The sequence below is a fragment of the Macaca nemestrina genome, chromosome 15 (assembly GCF_043159975.1).
Source record: "Macaca nemestrina isolate mMacNem1 chromosome 15, mMacNem.hap1, whole genome shotgun sequence".
NCBI lineage: Eukaryota > Metazoa > Chordata > Mammalia > Primates > Cercopithecidae > Macaca > Macaca nemestrina.
The window spans coordinates 59,517,397-59,538,774 of record NC_092139.1 but is presented as its reverse complement, the minus strand read 5'-3'; the positions used below and the strand labels follow the sequence as shown (position 1 = coordinate 59,538,774).

The following is a 21,378-nucleotide window of genomic DNA, read 5'->3' as shown; positions in this document are numbered from 1 at the left end:
ACACAGAAAAATTAGCCGGGCATGATGGCACATGCCTGTGCTCCCAGCTGCTCAGGAGGCTGAGGCAGGAGAATCACTTGAACCCGGCAGGCAGAGGTTGCAGTGAAACAAGATCACACCATTGCACTCCAGCCTGGCTGACAGAGCTTGACTACATCTTTAAAAAATAAAATAAAAAAAGATAAAATAAAATAAAATAAAATAAAATAACCACTCAAAGTCCTTATAAATAATCATTGGAAGCTCCTGCATACCATGAGCTACTGGACGTCAATGAACATACTTGTGTGTATCCTGGAGGGCCTAAAATACAGTCTTCTATGTAAGAAGCATTTTAATTATTGTTTTTTTTAGATGGGGTTTCATTCTGTCCGCCAGGCTGGAGGGCACTAGTGAGATCTTGGCTCACTTCGATCTCTCTTTCCTGGGCTCAGGTGATCCTCACACCTCAGTCATCCAAGTAGTTGAAATTATAGACCTATGTCATGATAGACCTGTGTCACCATGCTTGGCTGAGTTTTCAAGAGACAGGGTTTTGCCTTGTTGCCCAGGCTGGTCTTTAACCATTGGGTTCAAGTGTTCTGCCCACCTCAGCCTCTCATAGTGCTGACGTTACGGATTGAGATGTTCAGCCTCAATATTTGTTTAGTCTGAATAAAGAGACAAGTGAATTTTTAAATAATAGAATGTTATAAGTAATATACCTAATGTATCTAATAATTGAATATTGTATTTAAAATATTGCTTACATTTGTGTTATTGTTAATATTTAAAGTTATGTAACTTTTGAAGTGTTATGTTGAGGAATTATGCCATAAATAACAAGGAAATAAATTAGAAATAGGTCATCAGTAGCAAAGAGGGTTACAATATATTTTCTAGTATGATTCAACTGGAATCTTAACATTGTGATTTTAGATTAACATTTCTTAAATGTTTTATTAGGCCCAACACATATTCTATTAAATATACCATTTTAAGCTATACATTACCCTTTAGAGTTCTGGTGACAAATTCTTTTTCTGGGTGGAAAGTTGATGGAAAGTTCCTGGTTTCTCTCTGTTATAATAATTTTCTTTCAGGTAGTGGTAGATGACCATATTTAGCTAATTGAAAGTTTTAGAGTAATGAAGTCTATCACAGAAGTACTTACAAAAAACTTATTGGAGCATAAATATTAATTAGTATTATTAGGGATATGAAAGAACAAAAGGCTGTGTTACAGATTTCTTTCTCCAGGTACTTTATTGCACTTCATGTTGTTTCTTTTCTTTCTTCACTTAAGCTCATATTTCATTGATCAATTAGGCTTGTTTTTCATTTGTATCTCTCTTTACTCTCACATTTTAAATAGAAATTTTGGAGGAGTCAGGGTCTTGCTCTGTTTCCCAGGCTGGAGTGTAGTGGCATGATCTTGGCTCGCTACTGTCTCTAACTCTCAGGCTCAAGTGATCCTCCCACATCAGCCTCCTGAGCATCTGGGATACAGGCACAGACCATCATGCCTGACTCCTTTATGTACTTTTGTGTAGAGATGTGTTCTCATTTTGTTGCCCTGGCTGGTCTCAAACTCCTGAACTCAAGCAATCCACCCACCTTGGCCTTGCAAAGGGCTGGGATTACAGGTGTGAGCCACCATGCCTGGGCAACATTGAGCTTTATTTAAAGGAATTGATTAGGGCTGTGTGTGCTGGTGCACACTGGTTATCTCAACAGTTTGGGAGGCAGAAGTGGAAGGTTTGCTTGAGCCTAGGAGGTTGAGACCAGCCTGGGCAGTATAATGAGGCCTTGTCTCTACAAAACTACCAATAAATACATTAGTCTGGCATGATGGTATGCACCTGTAGTTCCAGCTATCAGGAAGTTGAGGTGGGAATATTGCCTGAGGTCGGAGGGTTGAGACCACAGTGAGCCATAATGATGCCACTGCATTCTAGCCCTGGGTTGACAGAATGAGATCCAGTTTCATAAAAAGAGAATGATAAGAATCTCTTGATGTAACTCATTATAATTTTTTAAATGGAAACTAATTCTTGATATTTCCTTAGCAGTGTGTTCCCGAGAAATTGTCACAGCCTTTACCTGGACCTTCCCATGAAAAAGGCAACAGAATAGTCAATGGGAAAGGAGAAGGTGAGAAGTGTATTTTATTTAAAAAGTCATTTGATGGAATGTTTCTTTTAAAACATGAGCACTAATATAGTCTACTAGCTAAAGAAAATGTCCTATTAACTATAATAAGTAAAGGAGAAGTCAAATGGTGATAAATTGTGTCTCTAACCAAGGGTCAGCAATTGATTCTATTGGAAGCACCACTAAAGGAGCTGAGTGTGAGTTCCATTTTAAGATACTCTAAGACCTGAGGCAACTCAGGAGAGAGGGAAGAGGAAATGAATAAAGAGAAAGAAAGAATGAAGAGGGCAGAGTGTACATGTAATACATAAAAAAACATATGCGGGCGTATGTAATGGAGGTTAATAAAGTCAAATTGCTCTGTAGAGGAAGGAAGAACAGGGTGTTAGAAATAGGAAAGAAGATAAAGTGAGCTTCCAGTACGAAAATGTGTCAGCGAATTAGAGTAACATTTTCCTACTCTTGCTGTCATGCTCACTACTGGGGAGGCATTAAGGATTGAGGTACTTTACCACACAGACCTGTGGTTTATCTACCATAGATGAATATCACCATAAATGGTCAGCCATGAATGGCTATAATTTAGTTTTATAGAAAATGGTGTAAATTCATGGGATAGTATCCTATAGGCCAAATTAACATCGTTGAAATGAACAGTGTTGGGTGATTTATGGAGAAGAAATTAAGTAGAGATCGTATTGCCTGATTAAAAGTTCATTAGAAACATTATGGCTTATAATGTAGTATTAAATTCAGGGGCATAGTAGGGAAGAAATTGACGCTAGGCCAAACAGGGCAATTAGGGTAAACCAATATGCAAGCACATCAGTGTAGAAAAGGGCATTCAAATTGTCATGAATTAGTTGAGGAGCTTCTGGAAAGTGCACATTCTGATTCAGCAGGTATGGGATTCTGTATTTCTCATGAGTACTCAGGTGATGTTAGTGCTGGTCCCTGGACATAGCCCTGAATAGCAAGGGAATAGCCTTCCTTTAGAGAAATCTGGAAAAAGAACTATTGGAGAGCAATTTAAAAAATAACAGAATCCAGGGAAAGCATTAATTTCCTTTTATTTCTGAGCATGATTCTAGCCACAGGGGAAGGAGAATGAGATGAAAAGAGAGATTACAGGTGTATACTACTCCTGAACACAGATGACAACAGTGGTCGCAATGATCGATAAAAAGCAGCTAGGAAGGGAAGCATCAGGATGACAGATCTAAAAATCACTTTTTCAAAGGAAGAGGGATTGTGAAAGAACCAGGAGGGAGGAAAGAAAGACATTTGCTGTGTTCTTGGGAGTTAAAGCCAAGTAAACTTGAGATGAGTCACTTCCAGTTGCTTTGGCGTATGGCCAGTCTCACAAGAGAGGTTATTGCTGTGGAGAGTACTGGAGGCAGGAGGGAGTGCTAGACTTGGGGTAAACTGCAGCAGCTCATTTCATTTCATAACTGTCAGGCCTCAGAGAGAGAAGTTTCACTGACATGAGCGAATAAGATGTGATTAAATTGCATATCGATGCTTTGGCTAATTTTTTTTGAGACAGCCAGTTATTTGATATGATAGCTGTTTTATAAATGTCCTTTACAGTGTAAGATAATATACCAAACTTAGTTAATTTTAGATGCAATCATATTATACAATTCATTCTGTGAATACCAAATTTCTCATTTTCAATAAATACTGCACTGATTTTGCAATATAAAAGTGTATTCATATCCAGCAAGTCTGTGGTATTTCAGTGTTTTCTTTTTTGATAAATATTTTGATATTGGAAACTGATTCTACATGGTTTATTTGATGTGTTTTATGGACCACCTTGTATGAGTGGATCCAGGAGCTCTAATTCAAGGCCCAACGAGGGGATAGGAGAAATGTAGGTGCTGCAGTAGGCCATGTGGTCATGGGAAAAATGAATATTTCATTTAGCTGTGATTTCATAAGTGTGTACAACAGCTGATCAATTTAGAACACTGTCTTTGATGAGAGGTGAATTGCACGTTCACCTGAACTGTCATCTCAACTGTGTATTTCCTCAGCGACAGGACATGGGGAATTTATCTGTGGTGTGCTGGCAACAATGCCTCTGATGTGTTGAGTGAAAATACTCTGTACCTTCACCCTCAGCCTTGACATTGATACCCTCAGGTTTGATTTCCTCATCTGTTTAATGGTCTCTTTACGCCTTATCAGCCCATGTGTTTACAGTGATATCCATGCTTTTCTGTTTTAGGTATAGGCATTTGAAACATAATGTCACTATTGAAATGTAAACTGAGTTTTAGGAATCCTATATTCCTATTTTCCTAATTATATTTCTGTCATGTTGCTGTCCTAGACAAGGAAAAGAAGAAGCCAAGCAGTACCCTCAAAACTTTAAGTAATTATTTTTATAGTCAGGCATGAGAACTCAGCTTGATAGTAACACTGCCTGAATGTTTGGTTGGCCCTGTCATACTTACATATAATTGATGACATATCCCCTTTGCTTTGTAGGACCTCCTGCACAACATCCTTCCTTGAAGGTAATTAATTATGCATATTTTTGAAGCACTAACTCCATGTTGTATAAAATACATATGATTTATGAATCATTTTCTTTTAAAACCCATTCAGCCTAGCACTAAAATGGAAGATCCTGCTGTGAAAGGGGCAGTACAGAGAAAGAAAGTACAGACCTTGAGAGCAGGTATGTTATCAATACAAATGGAATGCTGGAAATAAGTACATTAAATGATGGAAGTGCTCACATTATTCTTACCGCTAATTCTATTTGCTCAAAATTGAATGGTAGGCATTGACATAAATGTTATTGTTTGTATTCATATTTGAATGAAAACAAATTTAGAAGCCATAAAAATATTTTTAAAATGTAAACTTTGACTCAGATGTTTCTCTTTTAATATTTTGTATAGCATAAAGTTTTCAATATAAAATTTTTGTACTTGTCAGGGATTCAAAGCAGTGAAATTTGAGACTCTTAAGATATTTCCACTGAGTTATGTGCTAGTTGGAGTTCTGATCTTTACCTAGAGGAAGGCTTTACTTATTAACGTGTCAGTTTCTGTGTCAACTTTAGAGGCTTGCTGCTAGTGTTATTACACTGATGATCTGAAGCCAATCAGATGTTTCAATGAGCAGACTGTGCATGTAGGTGTATGCATACGTGTGTGTATGTGTGAGTTTGTGGCCTCTTTGATTATTAAAAATGAGGAAAGTAACAATTCATTTATAACTGGTAGACAGTCTTTTAAAAGGGTTATTTTGAGACTTTTTGGTGTTAAGGTTTTAAAAACATGATTGCATAGAGGCTACCGACATAGTAAATTGGTTTTCATTTCAAAGCCCTTTTGAAATCTTTAACTATATTGTGATGCTCAGAAGTAATATGCAGAATGTTTTATTTGTGTCCTAAAATGGTACATGAGTGGTTCTACACTTTACATACTTTTCTGCCAACTTCTTTGGTGTATCATATTTTCCAGATGCATCCACATTGATATGATTATCTCTGGTTTAACTCATTTTACACTTTTCATTGTATTCCCTTTTTCCACTTTACCACTTTCAGTTAGACTCTCCTGTTGCTGACAAATGAAGAAAGAAAGAAAAATAGAAATAATGTCAGAATAAAAGGGCTTTTTAAAATCAGTTTGTATCTATTAATATTTACTGTATGAAAGTTTAAAGCTGAAAAGTTCAGAATACAAGCATGCACCACCATATTTTATACAGGCAGTTAGAACTATGACTCGTGAGCCTTTAGCCTATGAAGTTAGGACAATTCATTTCTCTGAGGAAGAATGCTGCACTGTTCTCAGAAAAGAAAATTGAAAATAGCAAGTGGCATTGTCTTATTTGACCTCGTGGACATCCTTGAATGAATCTGAAACTCTAGGGTCTCTCAGATCAAAATTCAGAAATAATGTTTTGATCAATATATATAGTTTATGTAAGTTCAGTTATCATGAACCCTTGATGGCCAACTGACCTTTCAAGTTTCACTTCTGCATTTTTTGCTCTTTTCCTTGACTTGTCTTAAAAGCTAAAATTCAACAGTTTTATTGATACAGAAACCGGGAATACAACTTTCAAAATATATTTCTGTCCTATCTCACAGCGTTGTGTACTCTTCAGATCTCGTGTGAACATAGACTTATTTTCATAATGGAAAAATTAGGTCTTTTGTTTGTGTTTTTGAGACAAAGTCTTGCTCTATCACCAAGGCTGGAGTGCAGTGGCTCAGTCTTGGCTCATTACAACCTCTGCCTCTTGGGTTCAAGCAATTCTCCTGCCTCAGCCCCTCAATTAGCTGCTATTACATCCACGTGCTACCACACCCTGCTAATTTTTCTATTTTAGCAGAGATGGTGTTTCTCCATGTTGGCCAGGCTGCTCTCAAACTCCTGACCTCAGGTGATCTGCCCACCTCAGCTTTCCAATGTGCTGGGATTATAGGCGGGATCCACTGTGTTGGCTACAGATAAGATTGTTAAGGCTATTGTATTTTAGATAAATCTTTGGTCTATATTTAAGGCTTCACATGTGAATTCTGAAGGTATTCATGCATTGAGGGAAGATCATCTTGGTTAAATGAAGGCAGTTTTTAATTTAATGTATACTCATAATGGTTTTGAAGTTTTTGTCTCTAGTACACAGAAACACACAATAATGTCATGTGTTTATTCTCAAACTTAGTTATTCAAATATTTTCTTATCACTGAAGAATCTTAATTATTAATAAACAAATTTCTCATGGAAAACAACATACATAATAGAGATCGTTGAGTGAGTCAAAGTAAATTGTAGTAAATCACAGAAGCTTAAAACAAGTTAAATAAACTTGTTTGAGTTAATAGCAATTACAGGACTTGTAAAATACATTAGACCATGAGGGAGTAGTGTGTTTGTGGGGTAGATGACAACATGGCACTGCTTCAGGGAAGAAAGAATTTTTACACTTTATTACAATTTGTATTACTATTTACATTCTAATAAATAAAAACATAATTTTCAGATATTTTAGATTATGTTTCTACTAGTTGAATCATCAATAGTAAGACTTTTCAAAGATTTGGGAAGTTGTGAGTTGATGATAAATGTCTATCACCATCAGTGATGAAAAATCAGACAGCAACTACAGACTTTGGACACACGAACCTCATAGTTAAAGAAAGGATTAATCTTGGAGCTGTGTTACTATCAGGGAATTATATTCTTCATTACCTATGTGAGTCGCAGCTATTAGAGTAGGAAGAGAACAAAGAAGGGAAGGAAGCATAGAACATGTTATTCTCGATTCCCTTGGCTGGCTTCATGCTCCCATAGTTCTGACTTTTCAGAAGTCATTTTGTGGCCAAAAGTACTTTGTGTTTCCTCCCCTTGTGCAGCCTACATTCAAACAGAATGCTTCTTAGCAAGGCATTTGTATTCTTCCTTTAAGGAAAGAAACATATAAATAACAAAGAGAATAAGGAGAAAGAGTAATTTCATTGAGGTTAGTATGTAACATAAATTTGAGAGTGGGTACCATGATTATATTTAGAATTTGGGGCTGGATTGGAAAAATTGGGGGCTGCTGCAGACGTCTACAGATTTTCTACTCAAACACAATGTGGCTTTGATTTATTTTTACATCTCTAGTTCTGCAATTATTAGTTACAACTGTATGCAATGTCACTAAAAATATCTTCCCAAACCAAATGTTAAATAATGTCTATAGCTTTCTGTATTATAGTGTTGATTTTCCCAATATTAATGGGAACCATCGAGCATTTGCCTTATGGTGTCTCCTCAGCTGTACTCACACATTCCTTCACCTTGTCTTAATGGATAATCATGCACTAGGAGTATGGGTGTTCAGAAGAGCTGTATCATTTAAAGATAACACAGGAGCATCAAATTTAGTTCCACTAGAACACCAAGTCTATTGACTAACTGCGGCTAATATGGGGTCTACTTTACATACAAGTGAAATTCAGTGCTCTTAATCAGTCATATGATTATGTCAATAGTAATAAATTATGCAATATATTTTCACCCCTATAGTTTTAATTTCTTTTTCCCCTTATGTCTAGAATTAACATTTTGTTTTACAAAACATGATGATAGTTTTCTAGAGTAGTGATGACAAGTTATAAATCCAAAGTTTCTTAACTATGCAAATGACTTGTTTGCTTCTATTTTCTCATGAGCTTGGTAAATCCAGGAAGCAGAACTTTTAAAAGAAAATCCCCAAATGTGGCTGGGCGCCGTGGCTTGTGGGTGTAATTCCAGCACTTTGGGAGTCTGAGGCAGGCAGATAACCTGAGGTTGGGAGTTTGAGACCAGCCTGACCAACATAGAGAAACCCATCTCTACTAAAAACACAAAATTAGCTGGGCATGATGGCACATGCATGCAATTCCAGCTACTTGGGAGGCTGAGGCAGGAGAATCCCTTGAACCTGGGAGGCAGAGGTTGCAGTGAGCTGAGATAACACCACTGCACTCCAGCCTGGACAGCAAGAGTGAAACTCCATCTCAAACAACAACAACAACAACAACAACAACAACCACAAAACCCAAATGCATTTCCTGTGCACGGTAAAACTGAAACAGAAAAAGTGTAAAGTAAATAGAAGTAACTGAAACAGTTTATGTAGATTAATTTACTTCTCATTTGATAAAGTTTGTAAAGTAATGAGCAGAGTGTATTGCTCCAGGGACCCAGATATATACATTTATTCATGCAGTAAAAATCTATTCTTATAATGACCACTGATACTTATATCCTAAATATTTCTGAAAACATCTCAGGCCTGCATCATCTTTGCAACATTGCCTTATGTTTTATCTTTGTTCATTTGTTTATGTGTCTCAGAATTTTATGCTCCTCACAGTATTTAGAGTTAATTATCTCTAATGCAAATAGATCCGTGAACCACTCCTGAATACCTAATGTCCAAGCATCTTAAAGCTATATAAGGATTTCAGAAACTGACTTCTGGGTTGGGCACGGTGGCTCATGTCTGTAATCCCAGCACTTTGGGAGGCTGAAGCAGGTGGATCATTTGAGGTCAGGAGTTCAAGATGATCCTGGTCAAACAGGTAAAACCCCATCTCTAAAAAAAAAATACAAAAATTAGCAGGCGGTAGTGGCATGTACCTGTAATCTCAGCTACTTGGGAGGCTAAGGCAGGAGAACTGCTTGAACCTGGGAGGCCGGGTTGCAGTGAGCCAAGATCATTCCACTGCACTCCAGTCTGGGAGACAGAGTAAGACCTTGTCTCAAAAAAAAGAAGAAAAAAAGAAAACTGATTTCTGCCCAAATCTTCATCCATAGCCCGTTCCCCGTCTGCCTTTTTCTCTGGAATTACTGAGCTGCTGGCAATGGCCCCCTCACCATTCCTCTTTTGCAGAGAAATACATACACTCTTGGAGGCTTCTCTCCCTCTCTCATTGCTTCCTGGCATGTGCTCACCCTTTCCTGCCCTCTGCCTCACTTAATCTGGCTAACCTCACTCTCTAAGTCGCAGCTCATGCATGATCTTTAGGAAAGCCATCGCTGACAGCTTTTATTTTCCTTCCTTATACCCCAGTGCTTAACACATAGCAGGGACTCAATAACTAATTATTTAGTAAAGTTAAGACTGTTTATACAAAGATGATTCAAAAGATTGTCCTCTACAACCTAGCAGCAAAGGGGATCAACAAGTAAAGTCATGATGTGCAGTTCAGGTGGTAAAGTGACACTGGAAAAATTGCCAAAGTACTAAGGGAGGCCCATGAAGCAGACACGTGTGTGTGGAGAAAGACAGCTAGAATGAAGGAAGACTTCACACAGCATTCTGAGCCTTTTTTCTTTTTCTTTTTCTGTTGTTGGAGGCAAGTTCTTACTCTATGCCCCAGGGTGGAGTGCAATGACGTGATCGAGACTCACTGCAACCTCAAACTCCTGGGCTCAAGGGATCTTCTCACCTAAACTTCTTGAGTAGCTGGGATTGCAGGCACATATCAACATACCTGTCTAATTTTTTGTAGAGTCAATGTTATCTATGGTTCCCAGGCTGGCCTTAAAACTCTTGGCCTTGAGCAATTCTCCCATTGTGGCCTTCCAAAGTGCTGGGATTACAGATGTGAGCTATTATGGCCAGCCTACATTCTGAGTCTTAAAAGATGAAAATAAATTTTTCAGAATAGTACGGGAAAACATTTGTGATGTAAAAAATGGGGTGAACACTAATTAAGGTATAAACAACGACAATTTTGCAAATTATTAGTAACTGCCAACTCAATGAGTGTGTTGTAAAAAGATACTGTTATGAATTATAGTAAAGTGTTACATTGTATATTTTGACTGCATTTCAAAATTTGTTTTGTTTGCAACAGCTTTGTTTATTTATATTGGGTGGAACAATTTGTAAGTGACCCTGAGATTTTGTATGGCTTGAACCTGGTGATACCTAGTGTCTCCCCAAGTGGTTTGTTGAAGTTTTGGATAATGAGAAGTATTTCTTAAAGAAGTAAATATTTCAGTAAACATTAAGCTTCATTTAAACTCTCAAAACATATAATACAAAGAAATTTTATTCTCTATTTTTATAAAGATTATAGTCTTTATCTAACTGTTCTTAGTTCATTTGAACTAAACCAATGAATTTGTCAACAGAACAAGCCTTACTAGTGGCTTCAGAGGAGGAGCAAGAAAGGCGTGAAAGAAGCGAAAAGAAGCAACCACAGGTATATAAAAATTTAAGTTTCTTGTTTAACATTGTTTTCTTTTTTTTTTTTTTTTTTGCTTTAGGAAGAAAGCATAGACCAAATGACATGACCTTTTAGAATATACCTTTAGAATCAAATGGATCATAATTTTATATTCAATTTTTAAAACATTTTAACCTGTTACAAAACCTAAGATATTCTTACTATCTCTAGTAATTCATAGTTGTCTTTACCCTTGGAATTGAGGCAAGAAATCTTCTTTTATTTTTATAACCTTACTCTTAATACAGAAGGTAACATGAAATATTGAGTCATATTACTAAGGAATAGAAATTATGAACAATTTAACCATGATGGCCATTGAGCTAAACTAGTGCTAAAGGAGTCATCATTGCCAGCGGTTCAAATGTTGCAGTTTTATATTGCTGGTCATCAGTGTCGAGTTTAAAGATGTATTCTGTTTTGTGGTCGCCAGTTGACTTCAGTGTCTGTGTTCTGGAAGTGAATGGGGTCATAAAAGTCAACCCAGTTGCCTATTAAGAGAATCCTACCTTGCAGAATGGGACTTTTGGTGTCAGGGTACAAACAATAACTTTATTTCAACATAAATACATAGTAAATATTCCTACAATTTAAAAAATCCATCCACTATCACTAGTGGAACTTAAAATATATTAGAAGTGGATATAAGCAGAAAATCTATCTAGATACATAACACTATCATAGTATATCATTTGAATTGGAATTTAAAATTTTGCTTCTCTTTCTTAGTGGTGTTCAGTTTGGCTCTCAATAATTGAGTGTTTACCTAGTCTCTAGTTAATCTTCAGAAATATACGTGCACTGTAGGGGCTCACTCTTTCTGGTATGCTGAGGTAAAATCTTTGTAAGAGAGGAATCTTTTATAATACTACCTATCTTTGAATTCATTTCTGGTAGATTTAACACATAATGAATTAAGTTCAGTCCAAACAAACACAGAGAGTTCAGCTTGCCAGTTCATGTTTCTCTCCTATGTTAAGCCAAGGCAAATTATTTTTCACATTTTAGTTACAATCCCATCATATAAGAGTAGTGACACATAGATTAAGTATCAGTTAAATTTTAATTATTTTCTAACATTTCTTTGTTTGTACTTGATTAAAGCCAATTTTAAAACATGTACTCCAACAGAAAAGAGAGTAACTGAGAAACAAAACAAGCAAATTTGTTTTCCATTTTGCACCTGCCAAAAAAAAGGTCTCAAGAACCAGAACTGGGTGAGAATTGTGATAACGGGAATCTATCTGTATATTCAGGACTTTCTTTAATATTCATTACAAACAAGTTCAAGCTGAATATTGGTGAAAGTTTTGAAAACTCCAGAAGTATTGCTTGCCCTGAGGCAGAGCTTCTACATAGTAACTCTAAAGAGGGATGAACAAAAAAGGAGTGCCCTCTGATCTGATGAGTCATGTCCATGATTGTGAGGAGGAAGATGCATCTGGAGGGCCTAACACTGTGGCATTCCAGGAAGCGCCTGAACAGAGGAAGCCCATGACAAATGTCTTTCATTCCATTCCCATTCCAGGTACCTGAAATATACTTACCAGTCATCTTCTAAGCTTCATTTAAATGAAAATAAATCAGACTATAAAAATGATAACAAACCAGACACATAGTTTGTTTCTAACACAGATGAAGAAAAAAATTTTAATGATACAGACACTAAAAAATTAAGGAACCTAGTAATTATGATTGAAATGAAAGATGATTAAGAGTTTGACATGCAAATAGCAAAAAATATAAACCCGAATACCACTCTTTGGAAATTAGACATTAGGTACTGGCCTCAGTCTAGAGATCCTGAAAGTCTTTTTGGTTTGTGGTTTACCCACTCCAAAGAAATGAAGCATATGATTCAGATAGAAAGCTACAGTATTTCTGCTGCTACAGACACTTCTAAAAACAGAAAACCAATACAGTGCTTATTCCAGAAGCCACCATATGACAATCCCAGTGCTAACAACTACAAAAGCAGGAATCTTGAATTATCAAATGTGAGTTATTCTCTGCCACATAGTGAAAAAACATCAAAAATATAGCTAGGAGACTTACAGCAAGATATTCCAAGGTTTAAGAATGAGATAGCCATGTTACAAGTAGAGTTCCCGGCTTTGGAGAAAGAGAAAGTCCAACTTCAAAAAGACAGAGGTTCACTTGCTGCTTCTCTTTTTTCTCTTTATCAATTATTTGATTTAGTCAAATTTTCTATTCAAGAAAATCTTATGTGTACAGTTACAGCGGAATTATCTAAATGTGTAATTATGTGTCAAAGTAGATTAGTTCTGCTATCTAAATAACGGTTCCGGAGAATGTTCTCATAATGTTTGTTCATTAATCAACCTAAGTCTCACTCTCAGTCTTCCAAGTGGCATATGGGCTGGGAAACTAATTCAGCCATATACCAAGAGACCTTCTGAACCAGATAAACATAAAGAAATTGCTAAAGAAATAAGCTCTAGATTCTAGATTCTTTTTTCGGTATTCATTTAGAGATGAACTACATTTATTTATTAATAGAATGGGAATACAATGAGAGGGAAGCAATGACTGAGATGAGCCACAAAAACACATCTCGCCTTGAGAGTTGCAATGAATATTCCCAGCCAAATGAGTCTGTTTAATGTGTTTTCATGCATGCAAGTTTATCTGCTTAGCTCAAACTGTTTGAACTTGTAGTCCCATCATGGTTATTTCAAATACTTTTGAAAACAGATATATACTTCCACATATTTAAAAAAATCACCAGTTTCCAATTTTTCTGCTGAATCAGACCTTATGTTGTTTAATAAAGTATAGTAAGTTTTGGCATGTATGATTTTGATCATATAAGAAGCATCATTTATCAGCCAAAAATTTAACCTTTGACTCTTTAGTAGGAAGTTGAGTTCTGTACATTGTGTTCTAAAGATAGAGATTTTCTTCTTTCAAAGTAAAAGCACATTGGCCGGGCGCGGTGGCTCACGCCTGTAATCCCAGCACTTTGGGAGGCCCAGGCGGGCGGATCACAAGGTCAGGAGATCGAGACCACGGTGAAACCCCGTCTCTACTAAAAATACAAAAAATTAGCCGGGCGCGGTTGTGGGCGCCTGTAGTCCCAGCTACTCGGGAGGCTGAGGCAGGAGAATGGCGTGAACCCGGGAGGCGGAGCTTGCAGTGAGCCGAGATCGCGCCACTGCACTCCAGCCTGGGCGACAGAGGAGACTCTGTCTCAAAAAAAAAAAAAAAAAAAAAAAAAAAAAAAACAAAGTAAAAGCACATGAGGCTTTTTGCACCCTCTGAGGCATTAAATTGCTTTGCTCAAGTTAGACTTTTAATATATCTGACTAATTTGATAAATTGATCTTTTATGTAATTCAGCAATATAGAGTTGTATCATGTTATTTGGTGCCATGAAATGCTAGTGAATGCCACCTTAGGAGATGTGGATGAAACATTTAATAGGTCTTGGTTGGTTTGACTCCCATTATCAGTAGATAATGGGGCTAAAGTTGATAACTGGACCATATACATTCCACCTATCAACTTTTGTGGTAATTGAATGTGAAATCTGGGAAGCATTGCATTTTCCAGAATTCTGCACTAGAAACTCAGCAGTTTCACTCTGCTTCTTGTGTTGTGGCAAACTTTGGTTCCCATCCTTCAGGGAGCACGTTTACTTTTTTGATATCCCAGGATTCAAATGGAAAAAAGAAAAAGAGAGAGAGATAAAAGACAGTGGGGAAAAGAATAGCTTAGTGCAGAAAAGGGAAACTTCTTTACTGTTCCTGAAGCCCCACAAGGTCACATCCTCTTCATCTGGCTATTTCATGTAACATCCAGGTGGTAAAGACAGAAGACATATGTTACGCCTGTGTCTTTTTATTTCTCTGTTTCTGCCAGTCAGATAGCATAAAAATTTATATTAGGCAGCAAAGAGTGGATGGGAATAAAAGCACAAAATGGAGAAGAGTCCTTTTTGAAATTTTGTAAAATTCTTCTGTTCACTCAAGCAGAAATAAGCAGATTTGGCAAAAATTTCAATGGTAAAATGATGAGTACCTTATAATTATAATCATTATGTACAATGATAAAATTAAAGTAAACACAAAATACTTTTATGATAAAAATGGTGACATTTAACCTGAATCAAGTGAAAAAATCAGGGGAAAATGTTCTTTTTATTGAATAAAATAATAACAATTATTATTTATATTACTTTTATTAAAGGTCAAAGAAGGAAATAATACAAACAAAAGTGAAAAAATACCAGTATCAGAAAATCTATGTGATCGCACAGCTGCTGCTGACAGATTACTCCAACAAAGAAAGACTGGGGAAATGCATCCTCAGCAGTTTCCCAAGAAGCTGAAGGAAGAGCGTGATAGGTAAGCCTAGAGCATGGATTTTTTTTTCTTTTTCTTTTTTTGATGGAGTTTCTCTCTTCTTTCCCAAGCTGGAGTACAATGGGGTGATCTCGGCTCACTGCAACTTCTGCCTCCCGAGTTCAAGCAATTCTGCTGCCTCAGCCTCCCTAGTAGCTGGGATTACAGGCATGTGCCTCCATGCCTGGCTAATTTTTTGTATTTTTAGTAGAAATGGGGTTTCACCCTGTTAGCCAGGCTGGTCTCGAACTCCTGACCTCAGATGTTCTGCCCACCTCGGCCTCCCAAAATGCTGGGTTTACAGGAGTGAGCCACCGTGCCTGGCTGCCTGTAGCAGTATTTAACAGGAGGTAATTGTCATTGTGCTATAAACTAATGCAAACTTGGACTAATATTCCTTATGATTAACAAGTTTTATATTTTTGCCAGGGATATTTAGTCCTGCCTGGTAATCAGAAAAATGCAAATTAACATAAAATAAGATATATTTTTAAAAGTCATGCTGATATTTAAAAAGTAATTACCAGTGTTGGCGTATGTGAGGAAAAACGCATTCTCGTACACTGTTGGTATATGAAATTGGTAAATTATTTCCGAAGGGCAACTTAGTGCTTTGTATCAAAAATTCAAATAACCCGACATCCCTTTAACTCAACAACTCCATTTCTGGGACTAGATTTCACAAGAAAACAAAACTTGTGTAAACATACACACACTTATTAAGGACATTAATTATATATTACACATAATGAACAATAGGTTAATAAATATATAAAATCTATGTAATAACAAGGTGAATTGAAAGTATTTAGAAAGTAATATAAAAAATATGGGGTAACAGATGTTAGACTCTTTAGCCTAGTTTTGGCTGACAGTCATCTGCAGATATAGTTTGTGTGAGGGACAGCTGAAGGTGCCATCTTACTCTGTCAATCATTTGGAGAGGTACCTGCAATATTTCATAAAGATGAAAATTTATTTCTAGTGAACTTAGACACTTGTCAATAAATAGTAACTTTAAAAATGTAGTTGATCGTAAACAATCTTTTCTAATAAGGGAGTAATTATGATTGTGTGATTTAAAAAGGTAATTTTGAACTTGTAACTTTACTGAATAATCTCCAGTATCCTTTTTTATAATATATACTAGAGTGACTAGTAACAGAAGCTTTAGCGGAATATCCTTTCCTTACTACTTTTCAAGTATATGCATTCTTTGGAAGATGTTGAAGTGAGAAATTAAATATCTGAGAGCTGCAAAGGAAAAATAATCCAGAACATGGAAGTTTTATTAGGATGATAAACAACATCTGCAGAGATGAGCTCTTTATTTTTTAACAAAATGCATTTTAAGAGAAATGTCTTTATCTGCAGATGCACCTTCAAACAGGAAAATGAAGAAAAAATAAATGTTAATATGCTGTACAAAAAAAATAGAGAAGAATTAGAAAGGAAAGAGAAACAACATAAGAAAGAAGTTGAAGCAAAACAACCTGAACCGACTGTTCAGTCACTAGAGATGAAACCAAAAACTGCAAGAAATACTCCAAGTCAGGTAAATCAATCTTTGGTAAAAATTCTATATTTTAAACATTATTTATCAATTTTACTTATAATATCCACTTGATTTAATATATACTATAATAGGTCTAAAACAAATCAGAAATGTTATCTCACTTTTAAAAATGAATGATGACACTTACAGGTACAATTATTAATATTTATTATAAGTCTTGGCATCCACATAGGATATTATTTTATTACCAAGTGCTTTTGCAAACAATAACATGCCATAATGTATACTTAGTGATAACCTATTGATAAAAATGTTGTTCCCAGGAAAATTGTTCCTTGTACTTCCCTATTTCATATTGATTACTGTACCTAAAATAAAATAAAGAAGAAACAGAAATTATTGCAATCACAAATAATCTCATGATATTCTAAGAAGAGTTCTATAAATTTTATCTTATTTACCGTTGGTGTTTTAAAATAAAAGTTTTATTTTGTATTGATATAATTACACCACAGAAGTAACTGTGATCTGTTGGAGAACTAGAAATAGACTCACAAGTCCTGGGGAAAATCCTGTAGCTTGCTTATATTTTTAACCTTTCTTTTTCAAAATTATAGTAACTAGAGGAGTTCATCAATGAATGTACATAGGAGTGACTAGTATAATGTCTAGATTTATGATTTAGTAAGTGTAATTCTTATAAGTGACTATAGAAGTGTTAAAAGAGTCAAATTGCAATAGAATATTATCTGGGAAACAGAACTGTAATAACTTTGGGAAATTTTATCTGTCCAAATATGTGTGAACTAAGGTTCTTACTATAGGGTGGTGTAAGGGTTAGATATCAAAGTGTAAATCCATTTTTTGATATATTTTAATTTAGTCAAATTTGTTAATGCTTTAATTTATGCTTTTGGGTTTGTTGTAATTCAGGCAAAGGCTTTTCCAATTCTGATATTCTTACAAATTCTCTGGTGTGCATGTGTGCGTGTGTGTGTGTTTACTTTTATGAATTCATTGACTTTAAATAAATTTCTGAACTTTTTGGAATTTATGCTCTACAAGGTTCAAAGTTTTGCTTCAACTTTTTCTCCTGTTGGATATCCACTGACAGTAAACTTTTTAGTGTACGGATGTGCAGGTTATTCTTTAGCTTCAGAGGTAATCACGATATGTTATTTTATGGAGTACTAGCTAAAACTTTCTTTTATTTTATTTAGGATTTTCATACTCATGAAGAAACGGAAGATCTGATGGATGAAAATTGCATTTTGAAGACAGATATTGCTATACTCAGGCAGGAAATACTCACAATGAAAAATGACAACTTGGAAAAAGAAAATGAATATCTTAAGGACATTAAAATTGTTAAAGAAAGAAATGCTGCCCTTGAAAAGAGTATAAAACTCAATGAGGAAATAACAAAAACAGTATTCCAGAATCAACAAGAGCTGAATGATCTCAAAGCTGAGAATAAAAGGCTCAATTCCGAACTGCTGAAGAAAAAAGAAAGCAAGGCAAGACTGGAAGCTGAAATTGAATCTTATCAGTCTAGACTGGCTGCTGTTAAAAGAAAGCACAGTGAAAGTGTGAAAACAGAAAGAAACCTAAAACTTACTTTACAGAACACACAAGACATTTCTGTGCAAGAAAAAATGAGTTCTGATGTCTCCGAAGTTGAAGATAAGAATGAGTTTCTCACTGAACAACTTTCTAAAACGCAAATTAAATTCAATACCTTAAAAGATAAGTTCCGTAAGACAAGAGATACTCTCAGAACAAAGTCATTGGCTTTAGAAACTCTACAAAACGACCTAAGCCAAACCCAGCAGCAAATAAAGGAAATGAAAGAGATGTATCAAAATGCAGAAGCTAAAGTGAGTAATTCCACTGGAGAGTGGAACTCTGTGGAAGAAAGGATATGTCAACTCCAGCGTGAAAATCTGTGGCTTGAACAGCAACTAGATGATGTTCATCAGAAAGAGGATCGTAAAGAGAAAGTAATTAATATCCAAAGAGGTTCTATTGAGAGTGGAAAGAAAGACCTCCTGCTCCAAGAGAAAAATAAGAAGCTAATGAATGACTGTGATCATTTAAAAGAAAGTCTCTTTCGATATGAGAGAGAGAAAGCAGAGAGAGTAGTAAGTATCAAGGAAGAGAAATATTTTCAAACTTCTAGAAAGAAAATGTAAACATTTGGTTCTGGATACATGTTGAACCTAGTTGAATATAAAAATCAATAGATGAAAAGTGTGTTTACCATATTGTATAATTCCATTTACGTGAAGCATCCAAAAAAGAGAAACGTATAGGGACATAAAGTAGATTACTGTTTGCGAAGGGCTGGGGCTGGAAGCTGGTAATGACCGCTAAAGGGTGTGAGGGATCTTGCAGTGATGGAAATGCTCTAAAGTTGGATTGTAGAGACAGATATAGTATGTAAATGATATTTCAACAAAGCTGTTTTAATAAGAAAACATAAAAGGCAAAATGTGTTTACTCCATCAGCTTAGAAGCATACCTTGTTTCTAGGAAATAAAAGGTAGAGGTGACACATGATTTACTTTGAGAAAAGACATTGTGTCACCTGCAAAATTGTATTAGGCACAGAGTCATATTTTCAGGTAGATAGTCCTGTACTGGTTAAATAATAATTTTAATGTCTTTATGTTGCCACATGTTAAGACCGTGATGAAGGTATAAATGGAAATGTTTACACCTGAAATGAGTCTTTTCAAATTACAATTTAATTAAGTGATTTTCTTTGACACTTAATTCTAGATTTCCCAGATGAACTGAAGTGCATTGCTGTGTCTTGTCATACCTTGCTTTAAGTAGCTTTTAATATATTTTAGTTGGTATAGCTTTGTTGTTATTCATATTAACAAATCTGAAAATATGTCAAATTACATATTTTTATGACCACATAATGTTTTAAGGGCACCTACTTGTTATAAAATCATAATTTAGGATAAATGTGGTAAATTTTAGCAAAACCATATTTGGTTTAGTCTTCCCACTGGAATTTATAGTTTACTTTGAATATTTTTATTAATAATTAACTCATAATTTTTATTTCAAAGCTCAATGACTATCATTTGAATATAACTTTGTCCAGTACAAAGATACTATAGCTGCCTGTCATTTATGAGTTAGGCATTAGATCCCCATTTTCAAACGAAAGAGGGGTGGCAGGCTTCACATACAGTGGGAATGGAGTAATTACAGAGGGAGTTGTAGGAGCTTGAAGTCAGAGAGGGAGGTAGAGGCCTGTTTACCTAGGGCCTCAAAGGTCATTGGAATTTTACTTTTACTCTGAGATAGGAATCTGTTAGAAGGATTTGAACAGGTGATTAAATATGTTAGGAACTTTGAGGTTGAGTTGAGCTTCTAAGATGATTGAATGGTGGGATGAGTCTGTTGCGTAAGTAAGAATACCAATTAGGCAGGAAGATAACACATTCTGCATTCCTCACTGAATTCAGTAATAAATAAAAGTGTGTACATGTGATGAAAAGAAGGTGAATTAATGTGTGTGGTGATAGTTTTCAAAGTAGGTACGTTAGAGTTCAATAGTATTAACATACTTTAATAATAAGGCAATTAATAAAATCAGTAACAAAAATATTTTATCAGGTGGTTGTGAGACAACTTCAACGAGAAGTAGCTGATTCCCTTAAAAAATTAACTACGTTAGAGTCTCCACCGGAAGGTACATCACGTTGTCACATTAATTTGGATGAGACACAGGCCTCAAAGAAGAAATTATTTCAAGTGGAAAGTCAAGTATGTATGAAATTTAACATGTCAACAGTTATTCTGCAGCTGATTGAATTATATAACATGTTTTAGGATACTAATTTTGGCAGAAGCTTTTGTGTTTTAATTGTAATTAATTATTTCCATTTTACTATGTTTATAATGTACTTTTCTTTTATATTGTGACTTTCATTCTACCATTTTGAAAAACCATTGTATACCTTTTCTCTTGCAACACATGCCCTTGGAAAGGTTGAGAATTATACATCATTCCTCACAGAAAATTGACTTTTCTCCTGTTAAACAGTATTTTTAAGTAATTTTTGTGTTGCTCTGATGAGGCACGCCAGATTAAATCAGAGGAGAATGTTTAATGGAATGTTCCAGAAGATTACCTTATTTCTTCACTTTTGTGAATGAACACAGAATCTGTGTCTATTTATTTCACAGATTCTAGGTTAACTTGTACAGAAAGGCCACTATACTAGTCTTTGAAATGTACGTATTTTAGGTTAATTTACAAACTATTTGAAAAGTTAGGCATTTTCTTTATCTTTTATTTAAAATATACTATAAAACTGTAGAAATATTTAGATTTGATATAGTATGTACATCAAAAATTGAGAGTTGATAAAATTTTCTTGGTCCTGCCATTGGATTTTAAAAACGGTTTCACTGATATAATTCACACATCAGATGGTTCAACCATTTAAAATGTGCAACTCAGTATTATTAGTATATTCACAGCATTTTCATCACCCTGAAAAGCAACCCCACATCTCCTAAGCATGACTGCAACCTTCCTCCGTGTCTCTTCACCTACCCCTGTTATAGGCAACCACCATCTACTTTTGTCTCCACA

At 35.5% G+C, this 21,378-nt stretch overlaps 1 protein-coding gene across 1 annotated transcript in view; it reads left to right on the top strand.

Moving 5' to 3' along the window:
• The window catches only part of LOC105467674 (putative ankyrin repeat domain-containing protein 20A2), a 67,740-nt gene extending 48,776 nt beyond the window's left edge, over nt 1-18,964 (top strand). Inside the window, exons 17-23 of the mRNA XM_071079779.1 lie at nt 2,049-2,133; nt 4,630-4,658; nt 4,750-4,822; nt 10,783-10,853; nt 15,087-15,244; nt 16,616-16,796; nt 17,978-18,964. Of these exons, the coding sequence (XP_070935880.1) occupies nt 2,049-2,133; nt 4,630-4,658; nt 4,750-4,822; nt 10,783-10,853; nt 15,087-15,244; nt 16,616-16,796; nt 17,978-18,949 (1,569 nt within the window). The 3' untranslated portion in view covers nt 18,950-18,964. The remainder of the gene's footprint in view (nt 1-2,048; nt 2,134-4,629; nt 4,659-4,749; nt 4,823-10,782; nt 10,854-15,086; nt 15,245-16,615; nt 16,797-17,977) is intronic.
• The last annotated feature ends 2,414 nt before the right edge of the window (nt 18,965-21,378 follow it).